The following is a 21,307-nucleotide window of genomic DNA, read 5'->3' on the forward strand; positions in this document are numbered from 1 at the left end:
TTCTCTGGGCCTCAGTTTTCTCATCTGTAAAGTGGGGGAACAATAGAGCCACCACCAGCCTGGGCTTAAGAGCAGTGGTCGCTGCGCTGGAAGCACGCAGAGACTGCCACTGCCCTTCTAGCCTCGCAGACACCTGGTGCCTGTCATCCAGGCTGCCTCACTCCCTATCTTGTTCCCCTGCCAACCCTGGCCTATCCTCACAGCCCCAGAGCCACCGGCAGATCGGGGCCATCTCAAGGTCCCTGAGTCACTCTCATTACAGGTCACAAGTTCTTCAGGGGCAACTTCTTGTCTTCCTTGTTTTGTATCCACAACAGTACCAAGCCCAGAGCCAGGTATTCAAGTGGTGTATAATGGGTGCACGTGGAATGAAGGAGGGAGTCGAGTGGACCTAATTCCAGGAGAATTTTGCTTGGGTTGTCCTGGGGAAGCGGCTTTCTCAGGATGGAGGGCAGGTGCAATTTTAGTGCTGTCATGGCCATGTATGGTTGAGTAGGTTGTATACTGCACAAGGAAGCTCCACCCCAGGGGACAAATGGGGGATAAAACCCAGTACATATAGCTCTTTCCAAGTCACGTGACCATACTCATTGGCTGTGTCTTCCCAAAGAGGTGCATTATTCCTTTTAATTTTCTTTTCTTCTTTTTTAAATAAACATTTTATTTTGGAATAATTTTAGATTTACAGAAAAATTGCAAGGACAGTAAGAGAATTCACCATATCCTTCACCCAGTTTCCCCTTAGGTTCACAACATTTACATGACCACAGTGCATTTGTCGAAACTAAGAAATTAACCTTGGTACAATAGCATTATCTGATTTCAGATTTGTCTTGTATTTTATTACTTTTTCCATTAATTTGTTTTTTCTTGTTCCAGGATCCAATCCAGGATCCCACATTGCACTTAGTACATTGTTTTTGTTAGATTAACACAGAGGTTTTCCTATGGGATCGGGATTGCAGTGGTTGGGAAAAGAATGTGGATTTGGGGGAGTAGCCAGAACAAAGTCCTTAGGTGCCCTGTGAGGTGCCCAGGGTGGGTCATGCGGGGGTGCTTGGCCTTCCTGACCCCCGCTGGGCTCCGTGAAGTGCTTTCCACTGTCTCAGCTCAGCCCATGTAAAGCACAGAGCTACGACGTCAAAGTTTGTTGGCAGGTTTTACTCATTGGCTGGCCAAGTTTTTGGAGCAGGTCCTTGGGGAGGTAGCATTTCCCTTTCGGCAGAAGCTGTCTTTGGGAACCCTGTAACTTGTGTGGAAGGTCTGGGAAGTTTCAGATCCAGGTGCTGGAGTGATGGGGGTGGGGTGGGGTGGAGGTGGGGGGGATAGAGTGGGAGTGGCGCTGCGGAGATCTCCCGCTGCGGAGATCCAGTGCTGCTCAGATCCCGAGGCCCCTCGAGGCTGAGGGGGCGCACTCGCCCTCCCCACCCACTGCAGCACTCAGGCTTTGTCCCCCAGACAGCAGCCGGGGTGACAGAAGAGTTTGGAGTCACCTGGCCCTGGGTTTGATTTCAGGCTGGGCGATCCTAGTGAATCAACTGGCTTCTAAGGCCTTCTGTTTCAGCATCGTTCAAACGGGCCACGGCTCCTGAGCCAGGGTGCCCGGTCCCCCAGGGCTGCCTCCAGCACAGGGCTTGGCTGGCGTGGGGCACTGCCCATCACTTCCCTTGACGTTTCCCCTTCTCTGTCAGCTGATCCCCACCTCCCTTCCTGCCCCATCATATCCCCCCCATATCTCTCCCATCGTTCCACACTCAGGGGGTCCCACACTGGCCCCTGCTTGGGTAGCATCCATGTCTTCCCCTCTGGAGAGCCCTATCTCTGACACTAGCTTTCAAGTGCCAGCTTGAAGGCCACCTTGAAGGCCCTAGCTCGCCCTGTGTGCAACTCTGAGGTCCCCTCCCTGTCAATCTTCCGTGGCCCCGTCACTTCCTGCCTTGTTTTATGGACACCTGTGATGAAGCCGTATCTTCCCGCTCACATCCTAGACTCACCAGTACCCGATCCTGTGCCTGGCACTCAGTAGGTGCTCATTAAATGCTTATTGACCAGAACCGAGGTGAACTACGTTCTTAGGAGCCTCAGGTTCTTGGAGAACAGCTCTGGCCCAGCCCATGGAAGTGAGTCTCCAGCCCAGAGGGTCCCCAGGTCTCCTGCTGGTGTCCCGGAGCAGGGATGCCCGCGGGGGTGGCCAGGGCCCAGCCCAGCCCCTGAGGGCCATCCCCCCCTTGAGCCGTTCTGCCAGACCGCAGGCTCCGCCTTCTGCAAACGGCCGTGGGGGCAGCCGCTTGGGTAAGTTCCCCTTCCGCTTCCTCCCGCCTCCTGTCCCTCTGCGGCTGCTCCTTGCTCAGGGTGCCTCTCCAGCTCTCCATACCCCCGTGTCTGCAGAAGCGCTCCGGGCCCTGAGCTGTCAGCACCACCGCCCCCCAGGCCTCGGACACGATGCAGGCCATAAAGTGTGTGGTGGTGGGAGATGGGTAGGTACCCGGCTGGACTTGCTGACAGCTCCGTCCCGGGGTAGCCCTGGACCCTCCCGCCCTGGCGCCCCTGGGGAAGCCCCCTGCCCTGCAGATGGAGGGGTCCCTCGGAGGCCGCCGGAGGAACGGCTCCCTTTTTCTCCCAGGGCCCAGAGGGAACCCCAGGGGTGGGCTGAGGACAGCTCCACTCTCTCTGCCCACCTCACCCCGGAAGCTGCCTGGGTGGAGAGTACAGGACTAGGGTTGGGGGTGCCTGGGGCCCCTCGCCTGCACCCTGAGAGCTGGGGCTGGTCTCCCACGGGCCCTCAGGCTTCGATTCTGTGGATGCCGGCTGGGGGCAGGGGTGGGTCCCCAGGCTGACCTGGGCTCTAGTCACTGGCTTGCGCTGCTGTGTGGCCTTGGGCAAGTCACAGCGCCTCTCTGAACCTCAGCTTGGCCATCTGGAAAGAGGCCCATGCCCTCAGGGTTGATGTGGGGTCCCTCGAGATATTTTGACTGGTTGTCCTGCACGTAAGTGTGTTCAGTGAAGCCGGCCTCCTGAACCTCAGCCTGCGTGGCTGGGGAGGTTGTGTGGAGGCTGTGGTGAGGAGCAGAAGGGGGAGGGGCGTGAGAGACAGAGCTGGGGAAGGAGGAGGAAGGGGTGGGAGGGTGACTGGGGGGGTCAGTGTGGGCCAGGCTGAGCCGAGGCACCTTCTCAGCTGTTAGATCTCAGCGACCTCAGGTTGTCATGTCCCCCACTACGGGCCTCAGTTTCCTCTTCTGTAAAATGACAGCTTTGATATGCCCATCTCTCGTGCCTGCCAGCAGCACTGTCTTAGGGTCCAGCCCGCAGGTACCGTCTGGGGTTTTCTGTAGGTCCAACCCCGACACATTCCCGCGTGGTCTGGCTGGGCGGGCCTCTTATCCAACCCTCCCATCCTACTGAGGGGCAGCCTGAGGCCTTAAGAGACTTGATTTTCCTGGCCTGGGGTGGGCTGATTCTGATGCATGTTATCTGCCCGCCTGTCCAGCCCTGCTCACTTCTGCTTTATATCTGATCTGAGGAGGGGAGGGCGGAAGCCAAGGGCAATGTTCCAGTCACTTAGAGTTACCTTGTTGGCAGGCCCGGGGGAGTGGGTGGGGAGAAGAGGGCAGCCGGTCCCCAGTCCCCTCGGAGCAGGAAGTGACGAAACCAAGTGGGGCAGGGGAAGGCCCAGGGCTACCTGTGACCCCTGCACCCTCCCAGCCCAGCAGACTGAGGGCGAAGACTGCGCGAGTAATGGCGATCACTACTCACTTAGTACTTACTATGTGCAGGCCCTGGGCTTAGTCACACTCCTCTATTTTATCCTCCCACCAACCCTAATATTAGGCCCATTTTACAGGTGGGAAAACTGAAGCTCAAAGAAGTTGTTATTTGCCCAAGACCTCATGGGATTTGAATCCTGGTCTCTCTGATTCCTAAACTCCATGCTCTTAACTGCCATGGTGAGGTGGGAGGGAAAGAGGAGGGTCAGGCTTTCCTCAGCATTTGCTGGCTGCTACACCATGCCAGGACTGTGCCCAGTTCTTTTACCGGCTTCGTCTAATTTACCTCTCGGTCCATCCTATGAGATGAACTCATCTTATCCCTATTTTCTGGATGGGGAAACTGAGGCATAGGGAGGTTAAGTGACTTGCCTAAGATCGTGCTACCACTGGGTAGGTGATGAAGCTGGGATCTGGATCCCAGGGGAGTGAAGGCAGAGCCCTGGACAGGTACCAGGGGCCTCCTGGGGACCGCCTGCTCTTAACCCTCTGTCTCACATCACTGTCACCCGGGGAAGCCTGTTTCAATACAAATTCCCAGATCCACCCCACACCCCTGATTGAGAATCTCTGGGGTAGGACCCTGAAGTCTGTCCTTTAACAAACACCCCAGATGACTCTTAGGACTCTCAGGTGTGAGAACGCTGATACAGGGATTCTCAGCCGGGGACACTGAGGCCCAGAGGGGTGGGCCTGGGTCTTCTCTGAGGGCTGGGCTAGGGGACTGGGCAGGTGCTGAGAAACCTCCCTGAGTCTCGGGCAGGGCCCATGACCACTATCCTCTCGAACTTTCTGTCTTTCAGAGCCGTGGGCAAGACCTGCCTGCTCATCAGCTACACCACCAACGCCTTCCCGGGAGAGTACATCCCCACCGTGTGAGTTCTGTGCGTGAGCGGGGCGCTCGGAGGCTGGGGAGACACGCATCACCAAGGCCACCCCCTTTTCAGGCACGTCCTGTGAGCCAGGCCGTGCTCCAGCCGGTCTCTGCCTGGCAGACCTGCCCACTGATTCAGCCGGGGAGGCAGCAACCAGCGCCAGGGATGAGTGCCGAGGGCTCCCAGAGGGGAGAGAGGCCGCCGCGGGGTGGGGAGGTGCAGAAGGAGTGCCAGGGAGCGGGTGGCCTTCAAGCAGGGAGACGTGGAGGGCTGGCGTGAGCAAAAGCGGGGTGGAAGAGGGGCGGGGGCGAGTAGTGGAGGGCCTTGACACCGGGTGATCAGAGACATCAGGGCCCACGTGTGTGTCGGGGGAGAGGGCAGTGCCACCTGGAGGCCTGCCCTCGTGTTGGATGTGGTGGCAGGGCTGTCACCTGACACACGGGTATGTAGGAGTATGTGGGGGGAATGGGAAGCACCAGCCCCCTGTCACCGATGCTCGGTGGCCCCATCCCTCTCAGGACAGCCCCCCAACTCCATAGCACAGCATCCAGGGCTCTGTGTGGCCTTCTCGCACCTTCCTTTCTGGCTTCATAGCCCAGTACTCTGCTTCTTGTCCCGTCTGCTTCCCGCCCCTGGTCACCAAACACTCCCTGGGCATTTCCACCTCAGGGCCTTTGCTCCAGCTCTTCCCTCTGCCTGGACTGCTTTTCCTTCCCACGTCCACATGTCTAAGACCTCCAGGCCAGCTCCAGTGCCTGCTCCCCCAGGAAGCCTTTCTGATCTAGCCTGAAAGTGTCTTTCACTTCCCAGAGAGACTTTATCTGATCTTTCCCATGATCATGAGCCTACGGAGGGCAGGGGGCCACGCCCAGTTCTTATCGGGTCTCCCCGTTGTCTTAGGAGAGTGTCTTATGCACAGCGCAGTCTACACGTTGCCTTAGACACGATATATGTGTTTTGAGTCGACCTGAATTGAACTTCATGGAGAGGCCCTAGGAGGATGGATCACGGCTACCATCTATCAAGGGCCTACCGTGTGCTGGTCCCTGGACAAAATGTCACACATGTGTGACCTCATTTGATGCTCACGGGAGGAGGTGACTATTATTCTAGTCCCAGGGTGCCCGCGGGGGAAACTGAGGCTCACGGCTGCTAAGGGGCCTGTCCCCCAGGGTCACCAGGTGGGCTGAGCTCCCTCTACTGATATCTCTCCCTGGGACACCGGCCCAGGCTCCAGTTGCCTCAGGGACCCCAGCCCAGGCAGGAGGATGGCAGCCAGGAGAGGGCAGAGAAACCTGGGTAGGAAGCCTGGAAAACTGATTTCTGCTCCGATTCATTTCCCAACTCCCCCTACGGCGCCAGTGCCCCTCTCCGCGTCGGCCCTTACCTGCACGCTCACCATCAATCACCAAATGCCTCCTGGTTCTGAGGGAGGGCTGGCCCTAGACCTGAGCGGGAAGGCAGGTGTAGAATCGGGGAAGGCAGCTCCTGCAGAAGGCCACTATCACCAGGACTGTGCTGGCGCTACCTGTGTCCTGTCTCTGCCCGTTGCAGCTGGGCCGGAGGGCCCACTTGCTCAAAGATATTAGACCAATGGCTTCCCCTCTGTGAGCCTCAGTTTCCCTTTCTTTAAGAGGAGGGGGCAGGGCTGGGAGATGCCAAGCTCATTGCCCGGGCGCCTTCCCCGTGCAGGGAGATGGGAGGCGAGTTCGCTGGTGCAAGATGGCGGGACCAGCAGAGGCCAAGGTAGGGCCAGTTGCACTCAGCAGCCCGGAGAGACTGGCCCCTGGTGGCCCCGAGTGGATTCGGTTGTCCTGGACAACCTTGTGGAAGGACAGGCAGAATGGACCAGACAAGGTTTACCTTCCCAGGACCCTGAGGGGTTGGGTCAGAGAGCAGGGCCGGCTCCTGGGTGAGCCATCTAGGCGGGCACACGCTCAGGTGGGTCCTGCGCTTGGTTTAATGCTCGGATGCCCCCACCCTGAAATTCTGAATGTTTGCACAAGGGTCCCTGCGTTTTCGTTTTGTGCTGGACCCTGCCAGGTATGTAGCCAGGCCTGCATTCCCACCCTCTTTGTCTTCCACACGGAGTTACTCGGCTCTGGACAAGCCCCCAGAGGGGCTCCTGCTACAGTGCTTGCACCCCTGTGACAGGGAGGGGAAAATAAGCCACCCTGAGCCCTTGACAGTGGAGGGTGGGGACAGCCGGGGAGAGCGGAGTTGGGGAGAACAGGCAGCCTGAGATCTCTGGCACAGAGATAAAGGTCAAGAGAGCTCTGGGGCTGGGGGTGGTAGGGTTTGCTGAGGCCGGAGGCATGTGCCAGTGGAACCAGATCAGATAAGCGAGAGAGCTGAGCTGAGCTGAGCTTGCTGCCTGCGGGTTGGGGGATAAGAGCTCAGGGTCAAAGCCCCGTCTCACAGATGCGGAGACCGAAGCCTGCTCTGTGGATGGCCCTGTGCTGGGTGTTGGGGATACAAAGACAAGGCAGGAAGACCCTGCTCTCGGGTACCTGTGACCTAGGGGTTCTCCCCTTTCCCCTCTCCTTATGACCATTCTCAAACGGAAACCCAGGTGAGCTTTCAAAAGCGAAAATTAGGTGGAGCCGCACCTTGGCCTAAATTCCTCCCTTAAAACCCACCTCTTACTTACTCCATTCTGGCCCTCGGGGACCAGACACGCCAGCCTCCCCCAGGCTTCTGCACTCGCCACTTCCATCACTCGGTTCCGGCCGAGGTATCCCCTCCCTGACCCACTGTCTAAAGCAGCCCCTCCCTCTGCCCAGGCCCCCTCCATCTCTCCACCCTGCTTGACATTCTTCGTAGCCCTTCCCGATCTGACTTCTCCTGCTGGGACGGAAGCTCCATGAGGACAGGGCCCTGGTCTGTCTAGTTCACTAGACCAGGGGTCCCCAACCCCCGGGCCACGGCCTGTTAGGAACCCGGCAGCACAGTAGGAGGTGAGCAGCGGGTGAGTGAGCGAAGCTTCATCTGCAGCTCCCATCGCTCCCCATCGCTCGCATTACCGCCTGAACCAGCACCCCCCACCTGCCCCACCGCATTCTGTGGAAGAATTGTCTTCCATGAAAGAAGACATGGTGCCAAAAAGGTTGGGGACCGCTGCACTAGACCAGCTTCTAGAACAGAGATGAGCACATCGCTGGTGCTCTGTAGTGACAGGGCCAGCCTGGCAGGCGGGGAGGGCATGCGCCAGCCTGTCCTGAGAAGGTGCTGGAACTCAGCCACCAGCAGGGGGCTCAGCTCTGTGGGGGCTTGTCTCTGGGAAGGAAGAACACAGGTGGTTAATTTAGGTCGGATGGGCCAGTACTTGGTTTTCACCTTCCTTTGTAAACTGGCAAATCCAGCCCAGATTCCCATAGACAGGATGACGTGCAGCCTCCCTAGTGGACGTACCGCAGGCCCTGCTGAGCTTTCCTGTCTGGCCTCGCACCTCCCCCTCGCCCCATACTCCTGCCACCGGGCGAGTTATTCCCTCACTGTGTCCTGCTGGCTCAAGCCTCCCCACTGCTCATACACGCCCTCTGTCCCCTCGCATCCCACCTGGGACACCTCTCCGCTCCCCTATCTCCTCCAACCACCCGCCTCTCTCACCAGTGGCTCTGTCTCTCAGCTTCCCCTCTGACCCTTCTCCAAGACTTTTCCACCCAGTGGCCAAGAGGGCCTTTTCCAAATGCAAAGCTGATCATGTAACCCCTGCCTGGTGAAGCCCCTCGGTGGCGCCCCATTGCCTGGAGGACCACGCCCCGAATCCAGCAGTGGTCCATGCCCCACCTGACCTATCAATCCTCCCTGGTCCCCAAGTCACAGCCATGCATGCCCTGTGGTCTCTGTGTTCTGTGAATCCACCTTCTTTTCCCTGGAGGCTTGGGTGGTGGTCAGGTGATGCCTGGCGCTGAGCCCCCTTTCACCTGCCCTCCATACCCCTCCTCCACTCCATGCTGGGGTCAGGGCCGGGCCTGCAGCCCTGGGGGTGCACAAAGAAGCCACACAGACTCTGGGTGAAAGCACTCCAGCCGTGTGACCGTGGGCAGGTCACTCTCGGGCTTTGACTCTCAGTTTCCTGGTGTGTAAAATGGGCACCACGGTAGAATCCACTTCCTGGGCTCACTGAAACGATCTAAGTATGAAGGGCCTGGAACAGCACTTGGCACCCCTGGGTGCTCAGCCAGCGTGAGCTCCCTGCCCTCTCCACAGCTCCCGGTCAGCCCCCACACCCCAGCTCAAACTCCGCTGAGTCTCCGGCCATGAAGTCGCAGTGATGCTTACACCATGAGCTTTTCTGAATTGGGTAACAGGATCTAGTCCTGGCTCTGCCACCAACTGACTGTGAGATCTTGGGCAAGTCCCTTCCTGTCTGTGAGCCTCAGTTTCCTCATCTGGAAAATGGGAGTAAGGGTTGGCCGCAGTGGTGGTATAAGGTTCCTCTGGTCCTGGCTGCCTGTGGGTCTCTGAAGTAAGGGACCCCGGGAGTTGTAGATCATTGTCCCTGCAGTAATCCCTCAGGCTCTGGCAGCTGGTCCTCTGTGGGGGGCCCGTGATGCTTAAGGATGAGATTGTTCAGTTTCTCAGCATCTCCCCATGAGGCGGCTTGAATGTCCTCTGTCCCTGGATCCTCCTAATGGCCCCAAGAGATAGGGCTTTTTTCACAACGAAGAAAGTGAGGCTCAGAGAAGCTGGGTTACTCACCCAGGGTCACACAACCAGCACAAGGCTTCACAAGGAACTTACTGTTCTCTCCCACCTCTGGGTGGCTATCCCCAGGCGAATCAACCCTCCTGCAGTGCATTTGTCCACTCTCTCGCTCACAAATGAGTGTGCAGAGGAAGCCAGGTTCAAATCCTAGCTCTTATGCTTGTGAGCTGGCTGGCCTTGGAAAAGTTATTTGACCTCTTGGGGCCTCGGTTTCCTCAACTGTCTAATGGCAATAACTTGAGTTTCTTTGATCTTGGATCACTTGGGACTTCAAGACCTAATGTATGAAGGTCCCTAGCCCTCTGACCAGCCCCAGAGCAGGTGTTTGGTGCTGCTACAAGTCCCAGGAACCAGCTCTTTCCCCATTGCCACGGCCCCTGAGACCCTGGAGTTGGTTCAGAGAAGACAGATGCCTTTGGCTCAAGGAATCTTGGGGGGCTTTATGGTGTCAGAATTTCAGACTGGACATTAAAGGAAAGAGTGTCCCTGCATCCTAAGCTCATCCCAAAGGAGTGTTTCTGGCAGAAGCCAAAGAAAGCATGGGCACTTCTTTCCCCATCATGCCCAGCGATGTCTCCCTGAACAGTGCCTTCCGCCTGAAATCCCACTATGGTATGGGTGGTACCAAGAGTAGGTCCACAGAGCACCTACTACGTGCCAAGTGTGATGCTGGCCTTGGTGCAGTGAGGAACAAGCCAGGCTTGATGTCTGCTGTTTGGGTGCTGAGTTCACCACAGATTACTGAGTTGGGATGGGGTGGGGGCCCCGACCTGGCTGGGGCTCGGGAAAGGCTTCCTGGAGGTGACCTTGAAATGGGACTGGAGGGAGGATGAGTAAGAGTCAGCCCAGCACCAGGAAAGAAGACGAGTGGGGAGCTGGTGGGCGTTTGCAGGAACTTTCCAGGCAGGAGGGAGCAGGGGCATCTGCGGAACTTAAGGCTGGACAAGCATGGGTTGTTAAACATGTCAGATTACCCACTTTTTTTGGGGGTGGGTTGCCTGTCACAGGACAGATGTCTTTGGAGTTGCTCTGAAGCATTACGGCTTCTGCAGCCTGTCACTGAGCAGTGTTCTGGGAGGGCTTCGTGGAGGAGGTGGCATCCCAAGGGCTTCAGTTCAGTTTGGTTTAACTCTGTTCCACCTACACTCACTAGGTGCCAGTCCTGAGTCTTCAGAGATGAAACAGACATGGGCCCCACCCTCACGCGGCCCACAGCCCATGGCGGGACAGAGACACCCTAAAACCAGTTCATAGTCAAGGCAAAGCAGTTGCCTGAGAGAGGGGACGACAAGCTCTTTCCATGTTGGGGACAGGGAGGGAGGCGTCTGGGATGTTTCCCCACAGTGGGAGCTTGTGTGATTGCCCTGGAGGCCTCTCTGGTGTTGGCAGGGAGATTTTAGCCTCTGCCCCACCCTATTCCTTCAACATGTGCCTTTCCAGTGTGTGCCAGTGGCATTTCCTGAAATCTCCAGTAACTGACAGTTTTTGGTGTGCACTAGGGGTGGGCTGGAAGGCCAGGGAATTAACACTCAAGGACTTCCCTCTGCCAGTGGGAGATGGAGAAGGTGGATAAATACCCCAGCTCCCTACCTCCTCTGGGGGATGCCCTGAGCTCAGTGGCCCCAGCAAGACGGAGCCCCAGTTCCCGCGCAGTAGCAGCTCAATAGCTGCTGTCCCTTCCCCTCGGCTGCCTGGAGTCACTTCCCAAATAAACCACTGGTGCCACTCCCTCATCTCAGGGTTTGCTTCTGGGGGGACCCAACCTAAGATGGGAATGAACACTCATTCAACAAATATTGGGTGACCAGCCGCAGCGTCCAGCCTAGGAGGTGGGTAAAGTTTATCCTGATCATGCCTTGGAGAGAATGTTACGCAGCCTCGAAAAATCATCTCTCCAAAGAGTAGGTAAGGGCAGAAAAACAGTAGAGACAATGTTTTCCTCTTTATGCTTACCTGCGTTTAAAATATCTTATGTCATAGATCAGTATTTAAAAAAAAATAAAAAATAAAACCCAACTGCATAGTGCTTTGTGACTTTGGTCCTGTTGTAGCCCCTCTCTGGGTCTTGGCCTCTGCCATGGAACCATGGACTGCAAGTCCCCAGACTCTGGGGCTGGAGACTGACCCTTCTATCTTACCTGTTCCCACAGGTTTGACAACTATTCAGCCAATGTGATGGTGGACAGCAAGCCCGTGAACCTGGGGCTGTGGGACACGGCAGGGCAGGAGGACTACGACCGCCTCCGGCCGCTCTCCTACCCGCAGACGGTATGCTGCCCCACCGCCTCCTCGTGGTCCTGGGCTTTGCGTCCCTGTTGCCTCTGCCTGGTGAACGCTGACCCTCCCCTTAAGGCCCAGCGCAAGCAGTCCCCGCCCTCCACCAGTCCCCTGTCATTACTGTGCCCTCTGTCTTCCCAGCCCCTCTGCCTCTTGGGCTCTGGCACCACCTGGTTCTCAGTGGGTGGGGCAGGCAGACTCTGGACCAATGGGAGTTCAGGATGGCCAGCTCTCGGGGCGCTAGGGGAGGGGAGGAGTGGTGGGGGCACATCTGCAGGTGGCTCTGTGGCTGCTGGGCTCTCTCTCCAGGGTGGCAAGGAAAGCGCTGGGGCTGGTGACCAGACGGGGGGTGGGGGGTGGGTAGTGAGTGCCCGGTGAGGAGCATGGATTCTGGAGTTCCAGATGGCAAATGCTTTAATCCTTGTAAGCCTCACTTTCCCCATCTGTGGAATGGGGTAGCAGCAGCACCGCTACAGTGTTGTGTGAAGATTAACCACTTAGAACAGGCTCTGGCCTTTAGGAAGTGTTGGATAAACAAGCAGCAGCCTGGTGTAGAGGTGGGAAGGGAATCCCTGCTCTGCCGGATCCTAAGCGCCCCGCATCCCCTGGGCTGCTCCAGCCCTCAGTGGCTGCCCAGGTGTGGGAGGGCCCAGGTGGGGTGCCCCCAGGCCTCCCCTCACGAGTAACCCTTGTCTGACCCCCCAGGACGTCTTCCTCATCTGCTTCTCTCTTGTCAGCCCAGCCTCCTATGAGAATGTCCGGGCCAAGGTGAGCAGGATGGAGCGGGGGTCTTGGGGGGATCGGGCAGGTGACCCTGAGGGAGGGGAGCACGGGAGGGTGGGACCGCTGACTTTGGCCTGCCTCTGGGGCAGCAGAGGATGTGGGCAGAGAGGGTCCCTAGTGCCACCCAGGGCTGGCACGGGGGACTGGGGTTGAGACTCAGAGGGGGTCTCAGAGGGGGCTGTGATAGTTAGCTTTACTCTCTAACCTGTCCTCTCTCCTCCCCACACACCCTCATGCCCCCCTATTATCTCCTCCCAACTTGGTGCCCCTCTTCTCCCCCTACCCCCTGCACAACCTCCTGCCCCCACCCACCGGCCCAGTGGTTCCCGGAGGTGCGGCATCACTGCCCCAGCACGCCCATCATCCTCGTGGGCACCAAGCTGGACTTGCGGGACGACAAGGACACCATCGAGAAGCTGAAGGAGAAGAAGCTGGCGCCTATTACTTACCCGCAGGGCCTGGCGCTGGCCAAGGAGATCGGTACAGGGCTCGGGCTCAGACAGGGGAGCTGGGTGCAGGGTGATTGCAAACATAGCTTCCAGGGCCAGGCTGTGCGGTTCCACCCTGGGTGTGCCGTGTACTAGCTGTGTGACCCTGGACGAGTCACTTAGCCTCTCTGGGCCTATGTTTCCTCATCAGTGAACCATGGCAACAGCGGTAGCTCTGGGTGGTTGGGAGAATTAAATGAATTCACACCCATGAGCTCCTAAAGCAACACTGCACATGGGAAGCACTCTGTTAATTATTATTATAGTATTAGTGTAATCCATAAACAGATATTGAAATAAGTGCACTTGGACAGAGAGAAGCAGGGATGGAGCGGGGTGTGCTGTGGTTTCTCAGAGGACGAGCAGCCAAGTCAAGCTTGGGTTTTCCGGGAAGGCTTCCTGGAGGCGGTGCTTCTGCTTGGGTTTGAAGGGTGATGGCTTTCCCTCTGCATCCTTCTCACCCCCCATTCCTCACCCTCCTGGCTTCTCAGCCCAACTCCTCTTTGCCTCCCAGCCACTGGGCCAGAGAAGTGACTGCTCAGGGTCACGCAGCTGGTAGGTGGCAGAAGCAGGATTTGAACACAGGACCATAAACCGCTGGCTTGGGGGCCTCCTCGTGGTGGCTCAGGGCTGCCTGCACCAGGGAGGTGATGACCGATGGGTCTGGCCTCTTCCGTGGCGTCCAGGTCTGCTGTCGTTTGTCAGGCCCTGACCTACCTGGGGACAGGGTACTTGCCCAAGAGCCTGGGACCACCAGTGGGGTTTGGCCACTATGAGCAGTGACCCAGCTGCCCAGGGTGCTCTGCGTCACTGTAGGGTCCTGCAGACCCAGGGTTTGGCCCCTGACTTGGTGGGGCCTGCTGCAACCCATCCCTCCCTCAGCCCTACCACTCTTCCTTCCGCCGGAACTGGGAGGGCCCTGGGGACTCACATCTCTTCACAGGAAGAGAAACCACAGCCGTCACCCCCTGCTTCATGTGACTAGCCCAGTGACATGGCCGTCTTTCCCAGGGGGCCCCCGCTGCCACTTAAACCCTGGGTCCTATGCCCCATCCTAGGGGTTCTGGCTCTCAGGCCCTCTGGTCTTTCCTCACAAATATTGGGGATTGCACCCCTGCCTTCCCTTCTTTCTGAACAGCCTGTCCCCCCGGACTCCTTCCACCCAAGACAGTGACTCTCCAGGCTGTGTCCGACCCCATCCTTCTTAAAGCACAAGCTTTGGGATAAGATGGGACCTGGAAGCCTGGATTCTGGTCCTGGCACTGACTGTCTGCGTGACCTTGGGCCAGTGGCTCCCCCTCTCTGGACCTCAGTTTCCCCATCCGTACTAGCCAGCCTACACACTCCCTAAAGTTCCTTTCTCCTTCATGAGGAGAGGACTTGGGGTTCCTGCCTTGGCCTCTAGCCAATCCATCTTGGAGCCAATACCAGCTGGGGGTGGCCAGGGGCAGTGACTAATGACTTTGAACTTGCCTCGGACCAGCCCAGGCCAAGGGGCAGACCTGGGGGACCTGCAGGCTAATGAGGACAGCAGCTGCCTCTGCCCACCAGCCCAGGGTGACGAGTTGTGGGGCAGCTCTGATCCCAGCTGCTAATCACAGGATTGAGCGCTTCCTGGGTGCTGGGCCTGTGCATTCTCCTGCTTCATCGTCATAGCAACTATGAAGGAGGGACTCTCATCACCCCACTTTACAGAGGAGGAAACTGAGGCTCAGGGAGAAGTCACTGGCTCAAGGCCACCCAGCCGGGATGTGCCAGAGCCGAGACTCGAATCCGGGCTGCGTGGCTCTCTGAGTCATGATCAGGTGGTCTGCTGCCCCCACAGGTGGGAGACTGGGGCGCAGAGAGGGGGGACAGGCTGAAGTCCTGGAGTGGCCAGGCCCCCAGTCAGGACCCTTTCTCTAGACACTACTGATCCAGGAAGTAGGAGGGTGGCAGGTACCAGGGAGGATGCAGCTGGAGGGTGTGGAAGAAAGAAGTGGACACTGGCTACGGTCCCTTGCAGGGAGACAGTGGCCAAATGCCCAGTGACACCCTTCTGGGCACAGAGGGTTATGGTGACGAGACTCCCAGACCCAACTTAGGGTGCTCCGTACCTGCCAGCCGAGCCCTGGGACCACCGCCTGTGCTCCCTGGCGGGACAACGCTCCCACGTGCAAGGGAGACATCCAGCGTGCCACTCAGGACAAGTGACATCCTCTCTGAGCCTTGGTTTCCTTGTCCTTGCCCCACACTTTCTTTCCCTCGTTCCTGGGCTGCCCCTCCTGAGATCCTGGCTCCCCTCTCCCAGCTGTGTGTCTCTGGCCCCGGGGCATCTCCTCTCTGGGCCTGATTCCTCACCTGGGAAGCGGGGAATCACAGAATTTCTTCACAGGGTTGTCAGAAGCCCAGCTCAGTGCCTGGCAGGGAGCAGGTGCTGATCAGTGTTGGTCTGCTTCCTTCCCCCCACAGAACAGCAAAGTTCCCCCTTCCTGCCCCTCTCCTTCTCTGTTTCCTGAAATCGGCCCCCAGGCCTCTCGCAGAGGGGGTTTTTCAGTTGCTCACTTCAGGGAGACTGCTTGGGTTGTAATGGACACAGGAACTCGCACAGGTTCCTTCCAGAAGGTCACAGAACACTGCCCCTGGGAGTGGGGCTCAGCCTGCCTTCCTCACTGTCTGTGCTCTGTGCTCCAGCCCTGAGTGGTCACATGGGAGAAGGCTGGTCCCCTCATGGGGGAATGGGTGCTCCCCAGTTCCCATTCCTCTTGCTGAGGGCCCCCAGCTGCCCCTAGGGGAGGGGAAATGTCTAGTGTGTGACTTTGGATAAGTGACTTTTCTGAGCCTCAGTTTTCTCATCTGTAAAGTGGGGAGATGCGAAGGACTGCTTAGATGACATTTGGAAGGTCCTAGTGAGCGGGCCACGGGTTCCTCAGGCCTCCTGGGGGAAGACGGAGGCAGGCATGTGGCAATTTTCTAGAAGAAAGTGAGGCGCCGAGAAATTTGGTCACTGTAGCTTGAGCCCCTTTCTTGCCAGGAAGGTATCCTTCCTCAAATTAAGGGCTTTTGTGTCCAAGAAAGACACAGACCTGCTCTCGTGGGGAGTCTTAACCTCTCCCTCTGAATAAAACTCCCCCTTTCCGACATGAGGAGACTGAGGCACAGAGGGGTAAATACCCTGCTCTGAGTGACACAGCGCAGGTGGCCACCACAGCCGGTGCAGTTGTATGGCTTGGGAGGGGGTTTTGCCCAGCCCTGACCTAGGCCTCTACCCTCTTGCTGCCCTAACCCAGACTCAGTGAAATACCTGGAGTGCTCAGCCCTCACCCAGAGAGGCCTGAAAACCGTCTTTGACGAGGCGATCCGGGCTGTCCTGTGCCCCCAGCCCACGCGGCCACAGAAGCGGCCCTGCAGCATCCTCTAGGGGTAAGAGCCCCTCCCTCCCCTCCCCCACTCCCCACACACAGCAGGCTCTGGCTGGGAGGGAGGCGTCCAGCCACTCTTCGGTGGCCCTAGGTTTCATCGGGAGTGGCATTTAGGTTGGGACAGAAGAGGGACCATCAAAGGGGCTTCAGGTTGCCCATTTGCCTAAGCTGGTCCTGCTCTGTGAGCCCAATTCCCAGAAGGAAGGTTCAGAGTGTCAGAAAATGCCAGGTAACCTGAGGCAAGGCGTGGTGTCACTGAGCTCCCCCTCTGCCGTCCCTGCAGCAGGGCAGGGAGGATCACGGCAGAAAGATACCTCAACCCCTACCCCTTGGAAGAGGCCGGTTGAGCCAGGGAGACCTGACACCCACATATACGGGTAGAGGTAGGGCAGACTGAGTTACGAGGCTACGGGGGCAGAAGAGGGATGGGTAGGGGTTGGAGGCACCCACAAGGCTTCCAGGATGGGTGGGACAAGAAGGACGGAGAGGACTTGGCCAACCTTGAGCAAAAGCTGGGAGCTGGAATGAGCCGTGAGCCAGGAGAGCCGGGAGTGGGCTGTGGATTTTCCTTGGCCCCAAATTCTCACCCACTGTCTGTCTCCCTTCCAGGACACACCCAGCCCTCCCAGCCAGATGGTTCTGACCCTCCAGGGCCCCCACCCAAAGCCCATGGCACCCCCGCTGGCCATGCTGTCCCCTTCCTGTGGCGTTTCTTAGCACGATGGCTGCAGAGCTTGGTTCATCATCTTCTCTGTGCTGGAGTCCCCCCTGGGGAAGAGTGTGAATTTGTAGGTGCTGCGTCCCCATTCCCTCATGCTCCTGCCTTCCCAGGAGCCAGGGGGGAGCCCCAGGACCGATAAGCCACCCCTGTGTTGCTGTGGTCAGATGCCACACATGGCATCAGCTACCTGTTTACTCCTCCCTCCCAAAACCTGAATCCCCTCTGGAAACTTCGGGCCAGATGGTTGCCGGCCACCACTTATATACCTTCAGGGATGGGTCTCTCACTCTCCCATGAGGCCGTCTACTCCAATATTGATGGTCCTGCTTGTCTGAGAGTTCTCCTACTGAGCTAAATTAAGTGCCTGAGAAGTTTGTTCTTCTGGTCTTAGTCCTCCTTTTGGGGACAACATAAAACATTCAGATTTTCTAAATCTCTGTGGGCACCTGCCCAGCCAATCAAAAGACTGGGTCCTGCTGACTTCTGCCACCTCTCAAGTCTTTCTGCTCCACTCACAGGATCCTGAGCTACATTTACCTGTGCCAGTCTTAAAACTTTCAGACCCTGCCAGTCAGGATTTCTGTCATTGCAAATAGAAACCCAATTCAACCTGCTTAAGCAGAAAATAAATTTACTGATTCAAGTTTGGAAATATCATGACTACAGGTGCAGCTTGATCAAGGGGGCTCAAATGATGTCATCAGAACTCACTTTCCTGTACCTTCTGATGTCTGGTTCATTCTTAGGCAGGTGACTCTCAAGGGCTTCATCCTTCCAGTTTCAAGTTCAGCAAAAAAGAGCAAGTGTCTGCCCCAGGCAAAGTTCTAATTAAGGTTTACTCTGATTGGACCAGCTCAGGTCTTTTCAACCAATCACATTTGTCAGGAGAATGCTGCGTTCTGATTGGTCAAGCCTGGACTACATGCCACACTAGAGCACGGAGCGGAGGCAGCCCTTTCAAAACCATACCCACTAGAGTGGAGGGAGGGGTTGGTTCTCAAAGGGAGACTGAGAGCTTTGCCAGAATTTGGGAATACGGGTGTTGAGCAGCCAGAAACCCCTAGTCTCCACTACTGGAGGTCCCAGGAAAGTGTCCCAACAGTGTAAGGAAGCAATGCCGGTCCCAGCAGGCACAAAACACAGGCAACTTTCTTTAAAAGAGAGATGGGGCTGCTGTAAGGATTTACAAAGCTCATCCCTAAAGTGTCACGGTACAGGCATGGAGCCAGTCCCACCTCAGTGTTTGCTAGCTCACGAATGCCAGACTTTCCAATCCTCCGGACGACTGTGCTTCTCTATCTAAATGTCATCCATCCATTCAACACAAATTCACTGAACACCTACTCTGTGCCAGGCATTGTTCTGTGGTCCAGCGGTACACCCAAGTTCTTGCCCTCAGGGGCTGACACTCTAGAGAAGCTAAAATAAAGGATTAAAAAAAAGAGATATAAGATCCCGTCCCTGACAACACAGAAGTTGCCCCAATTCCCAGCCAGTGAAATGATTTGGGTTTCATTTTCTGCTCTTCCAGGCTCCCGGCCACTTCCACTGCCCCTCGTTAAGTCCTGAAGTTCTGATGCAAGATCTCAGCTCACTGGCCTCCTGAGATCCCAACCCTCTTGAAAGGGAAGGGGTGCAGGGGGAAATCCCATGGCCTTTCTTAATTTCAGCTCAGACAAGGTCGTTATGCTTTTAAAGTTACTTCTCTGAAACAAACCAAAAAACCATTAACACCCCTGCCCCACCCCGCAACACACGACACACACAAACACAGACATGTATCGGTCAGAACTCACACCCTAAAACATCCAATGTTTAAAAGTCCTGAGAAGCCCCTTCCAGTGGGCCAGAGTCGAGGAGAGCCTCTTTCTGTTTCCTGCTCTTCCGGGGCCTCGAGATAAACTTTAGGACCATCCTCGTGGCCCTAAGGCCTGGCTGCACCCCACCTCCCTCGCTCCTCCTGCGCTTACACCTCCTCTGCCATGTGCCTCTTCCCCTGAGCCTACCCCAGTGGATACAGTCCTTGTTTTATACCAATAATAAAGTCAGGAAATAAATTCTCTCACCATTGTGTGGTTTCACCCAGCACATATGATCTCATTTAGTTCTCCTAGCAGCCTTCCAATGTAGTACTAACAGCTCTGTTTTGCAAAGAAGGAAACAGAGGCACAGGAGTTAGAGCTCAATTCACTAAGGCAGACACTGTACTTTTCCACCTGATACCACTACTTCCATCCTCTTTGCTAACGGGTTTCTAGTTTTGTGCAAAGCAGCAGTGTAATTAGCCCCAGACAAAAATACTTGTTCCCAGCCTGCTTTGCAGCTGGAGTTCCAAGTTCGCACAGTTCTGGCCAACAAGGCATAAGTGAAAGTCAGCTGGAAAGGTAGCTTCTGTGAAAGTTTCTGTTTTCTTCCATAAAAAAATAAGGGACCCAGCCGACACTGACCATTGCCCTGGCCCCTTCCCTGATGAATACTGATGAGATGTCTGGAGCTGCAGCAGCCATTTTATGAACCTGAAGCCACAAACATGAAAATACAACCTAACATACGAAGAACGGCGTAGCAGAAAGATAAAAAGAGCCTGGATTCTTCACAACTTTGGTCAGCAGCCGAACAAATGCCAGTGGCTGCCTCGTTAAGGGAACAGAGCAAAAATGAAATCACTTATTTGTTTATGTCACTGTTAGGCCTTCTGTTACTGTTAGTTGACAGCATTTGTAACTGAGGACTTAGGACTCCCAGCTCTGTGCTCCTTCCGCTGTATCATTGTGTCCAGAACTCACTGGGTATGGGGTGAGTCACTCGTTTCTGCTTTGCAAATTGGCTGAGGACCAGAACCCCTTCAGATAGGAAAGAGAAACCTCGAGGGAAGTCGGTGAGGAGTTTTGAAACAGGAAGAACTGTTAGTTGTGGGCAGGAGCTGACAACATGGTGATGCTCACTCATTTGGCAGCAGCCACTTCCATGGACCCGCTTGGTGCCAGGCCCAGGCTGGGTATCAGGGCTTGGGTGCATTATATTTGGCCTCTTGCAATAAAATCATCATCTGGTGGGCAAGGAAAGCACCTGCCAGATAAGCCTACTTCATTTGGGGCTCTCTGTCTTGGAGCCTGGCTTCTCCTTGTGTCTTCTTCCAAAGCAGAGGCCTGGGGGGTCCCTCTGCCTTCTCCCATTCTGTCCCCCCAGCATTCACTGGACACCAAGCCTGGAAAATTCAGCTTCCCAATATCTGTTAAACCCACCCTTCATCTGGCCCACTGCCACTCCCTACTATAGGTCTTGCAACCATCCCCTGGACAGTAGCTATGGCCTCCTCACTGGCCTCCCTGCCTCCACTCTCCCTGCCTTCTCCAACCTTCATCAGGAAGCCTGGCGGAATCTTCCTCATTTACAAACATAATTATGCCACTCAGATGCCTCGATGTAGCGTCACCATGATCCTAGCAAGTACCCGGCGCCTAGTAGATGCTGATGAATGTCTGTTGTTTATATAAATGAATAAGCAGGTGAAAGAACGGACTTTAAAGGAGAGAGAGAGAGAGAGACCCAACCCTTCTAGTGACCCAGCTGAGCCCGGCCTTCCAGCACCCTCACCATGGTACCAGTCATGTGCATGAGCCATCTTGGATGCGCCAGCCCAGTCGAGTCCCCAGATGACTGCAGCGCCAGCCAGCACCGTGCGGAGCAGACGAGCCACTCCACTGAGCGCAACCAACTCACGCAATCATGAGAGATGACACAACGGTATACTGAAACAATGCCTCTTCTGGGGCCAAAGTCCTTGCTGTCTCTTCCTTTGATCTCTTACTTCTCCTCCCTACCCTCTTAACTCCTCCACTGCCCAAGGAATAGTCACCTCTGGGGACATCTGATTCCACCTAGGCCTCATGGGATGTGCAAGGCAGGGCAGAGTAAGCTCTGGGGAGTGAGACAGAGATCTAGGATAGCTCTAGAAGACTTCTGAAGGCTTTGAGAAAGTGAGATGATGAACAGTCATCCATATAATCTGAGGTTCAGATCAATTCAGTTCCCATGTGCTAAGACTATGCTCTGTGCCAAGTGGCGCTGGGAGCTGGAGGTGCAGAGAGGGGTGAGACCCAGCCGTCTGCTCCCCAGGGGCCCAGAAGCCAGTGGGAGAGACAGACGTGTAAATCAACACCTGCCACGGGGTTTGATCAACATACCACAAAAGTGTACTCAACAGCAAACGGAAGAGACCCTGGTTTCAAGGTGCCAGGTAGAGATGTTTCCGCCCCCTCACCCCGGCTGAAAAGCAGCCTGACAA

At 56.3% G+C, this 21,307-nt stretch overlaps 1 protein-coding gene across 2 annotated transcripts; it reads left to right on the top strand.

Annotated features, from left to right (window-relative positions):
- The first annotated feature begins 2,342 nt into the window (after positions 1–2,342).
- RAC2 (Rac family small GTPase 2) lies at positions 2,343–18,429 on the top strand. 2 transcript variants are annotated; one of them, XM_007165656.2, is made up of 7 exons: positions 2,343–2,477; positions 4,568–4,639; positions 11,500–11,617; positions 12,332–12,394; positions 12,730–12,889; positions 16,167–16,299; positions 16,908–18,429. In XM_007165656.2, the coding sequence occupies exons 1-6, from the start codon at positions 2,443–2,445 to the stop codon at positions 16,295–16,297; spliced, it is 579 nt and encodes a 192-aa protein (XP_007165718.1). In that variant the 5' UTR covers positions 2,343–2,442; the 3' UTR covers positions 16,298–16,299; positions 16,908–18,429. The 2 variants fall into 2 exon arrangements, with proteins under 2 accessions (XP_007165718.1, XP_028022601.1); XM_028166800.2 differs by lacking the exon at positions 16,908–18,429 and adding an exon at positions 14,825–14,828 and having other exon boundaries at positions 16,167–16,293.
- The last annotated feature ends 2,878 nt before the right edge of the window (positions 18,430–21,307 follow it).

The sequence above is a fragment of the Balaenoptera acutorostrata genome, chromosome 11 (genome assembly GCF_949987535.1).
Source record: "Balaenoptera acutorostrata chromosome 11, mBalAcu1.1, whole genome shotgun sequence".
Taxonomy (NCBI): domain Eukaryota; kingdom Metazoa; phylum Chordata; class Mammalia; order Artiodactyla; family Balaenopteridae; genus Balaenoptera; species Balaenoptera acutorostrata.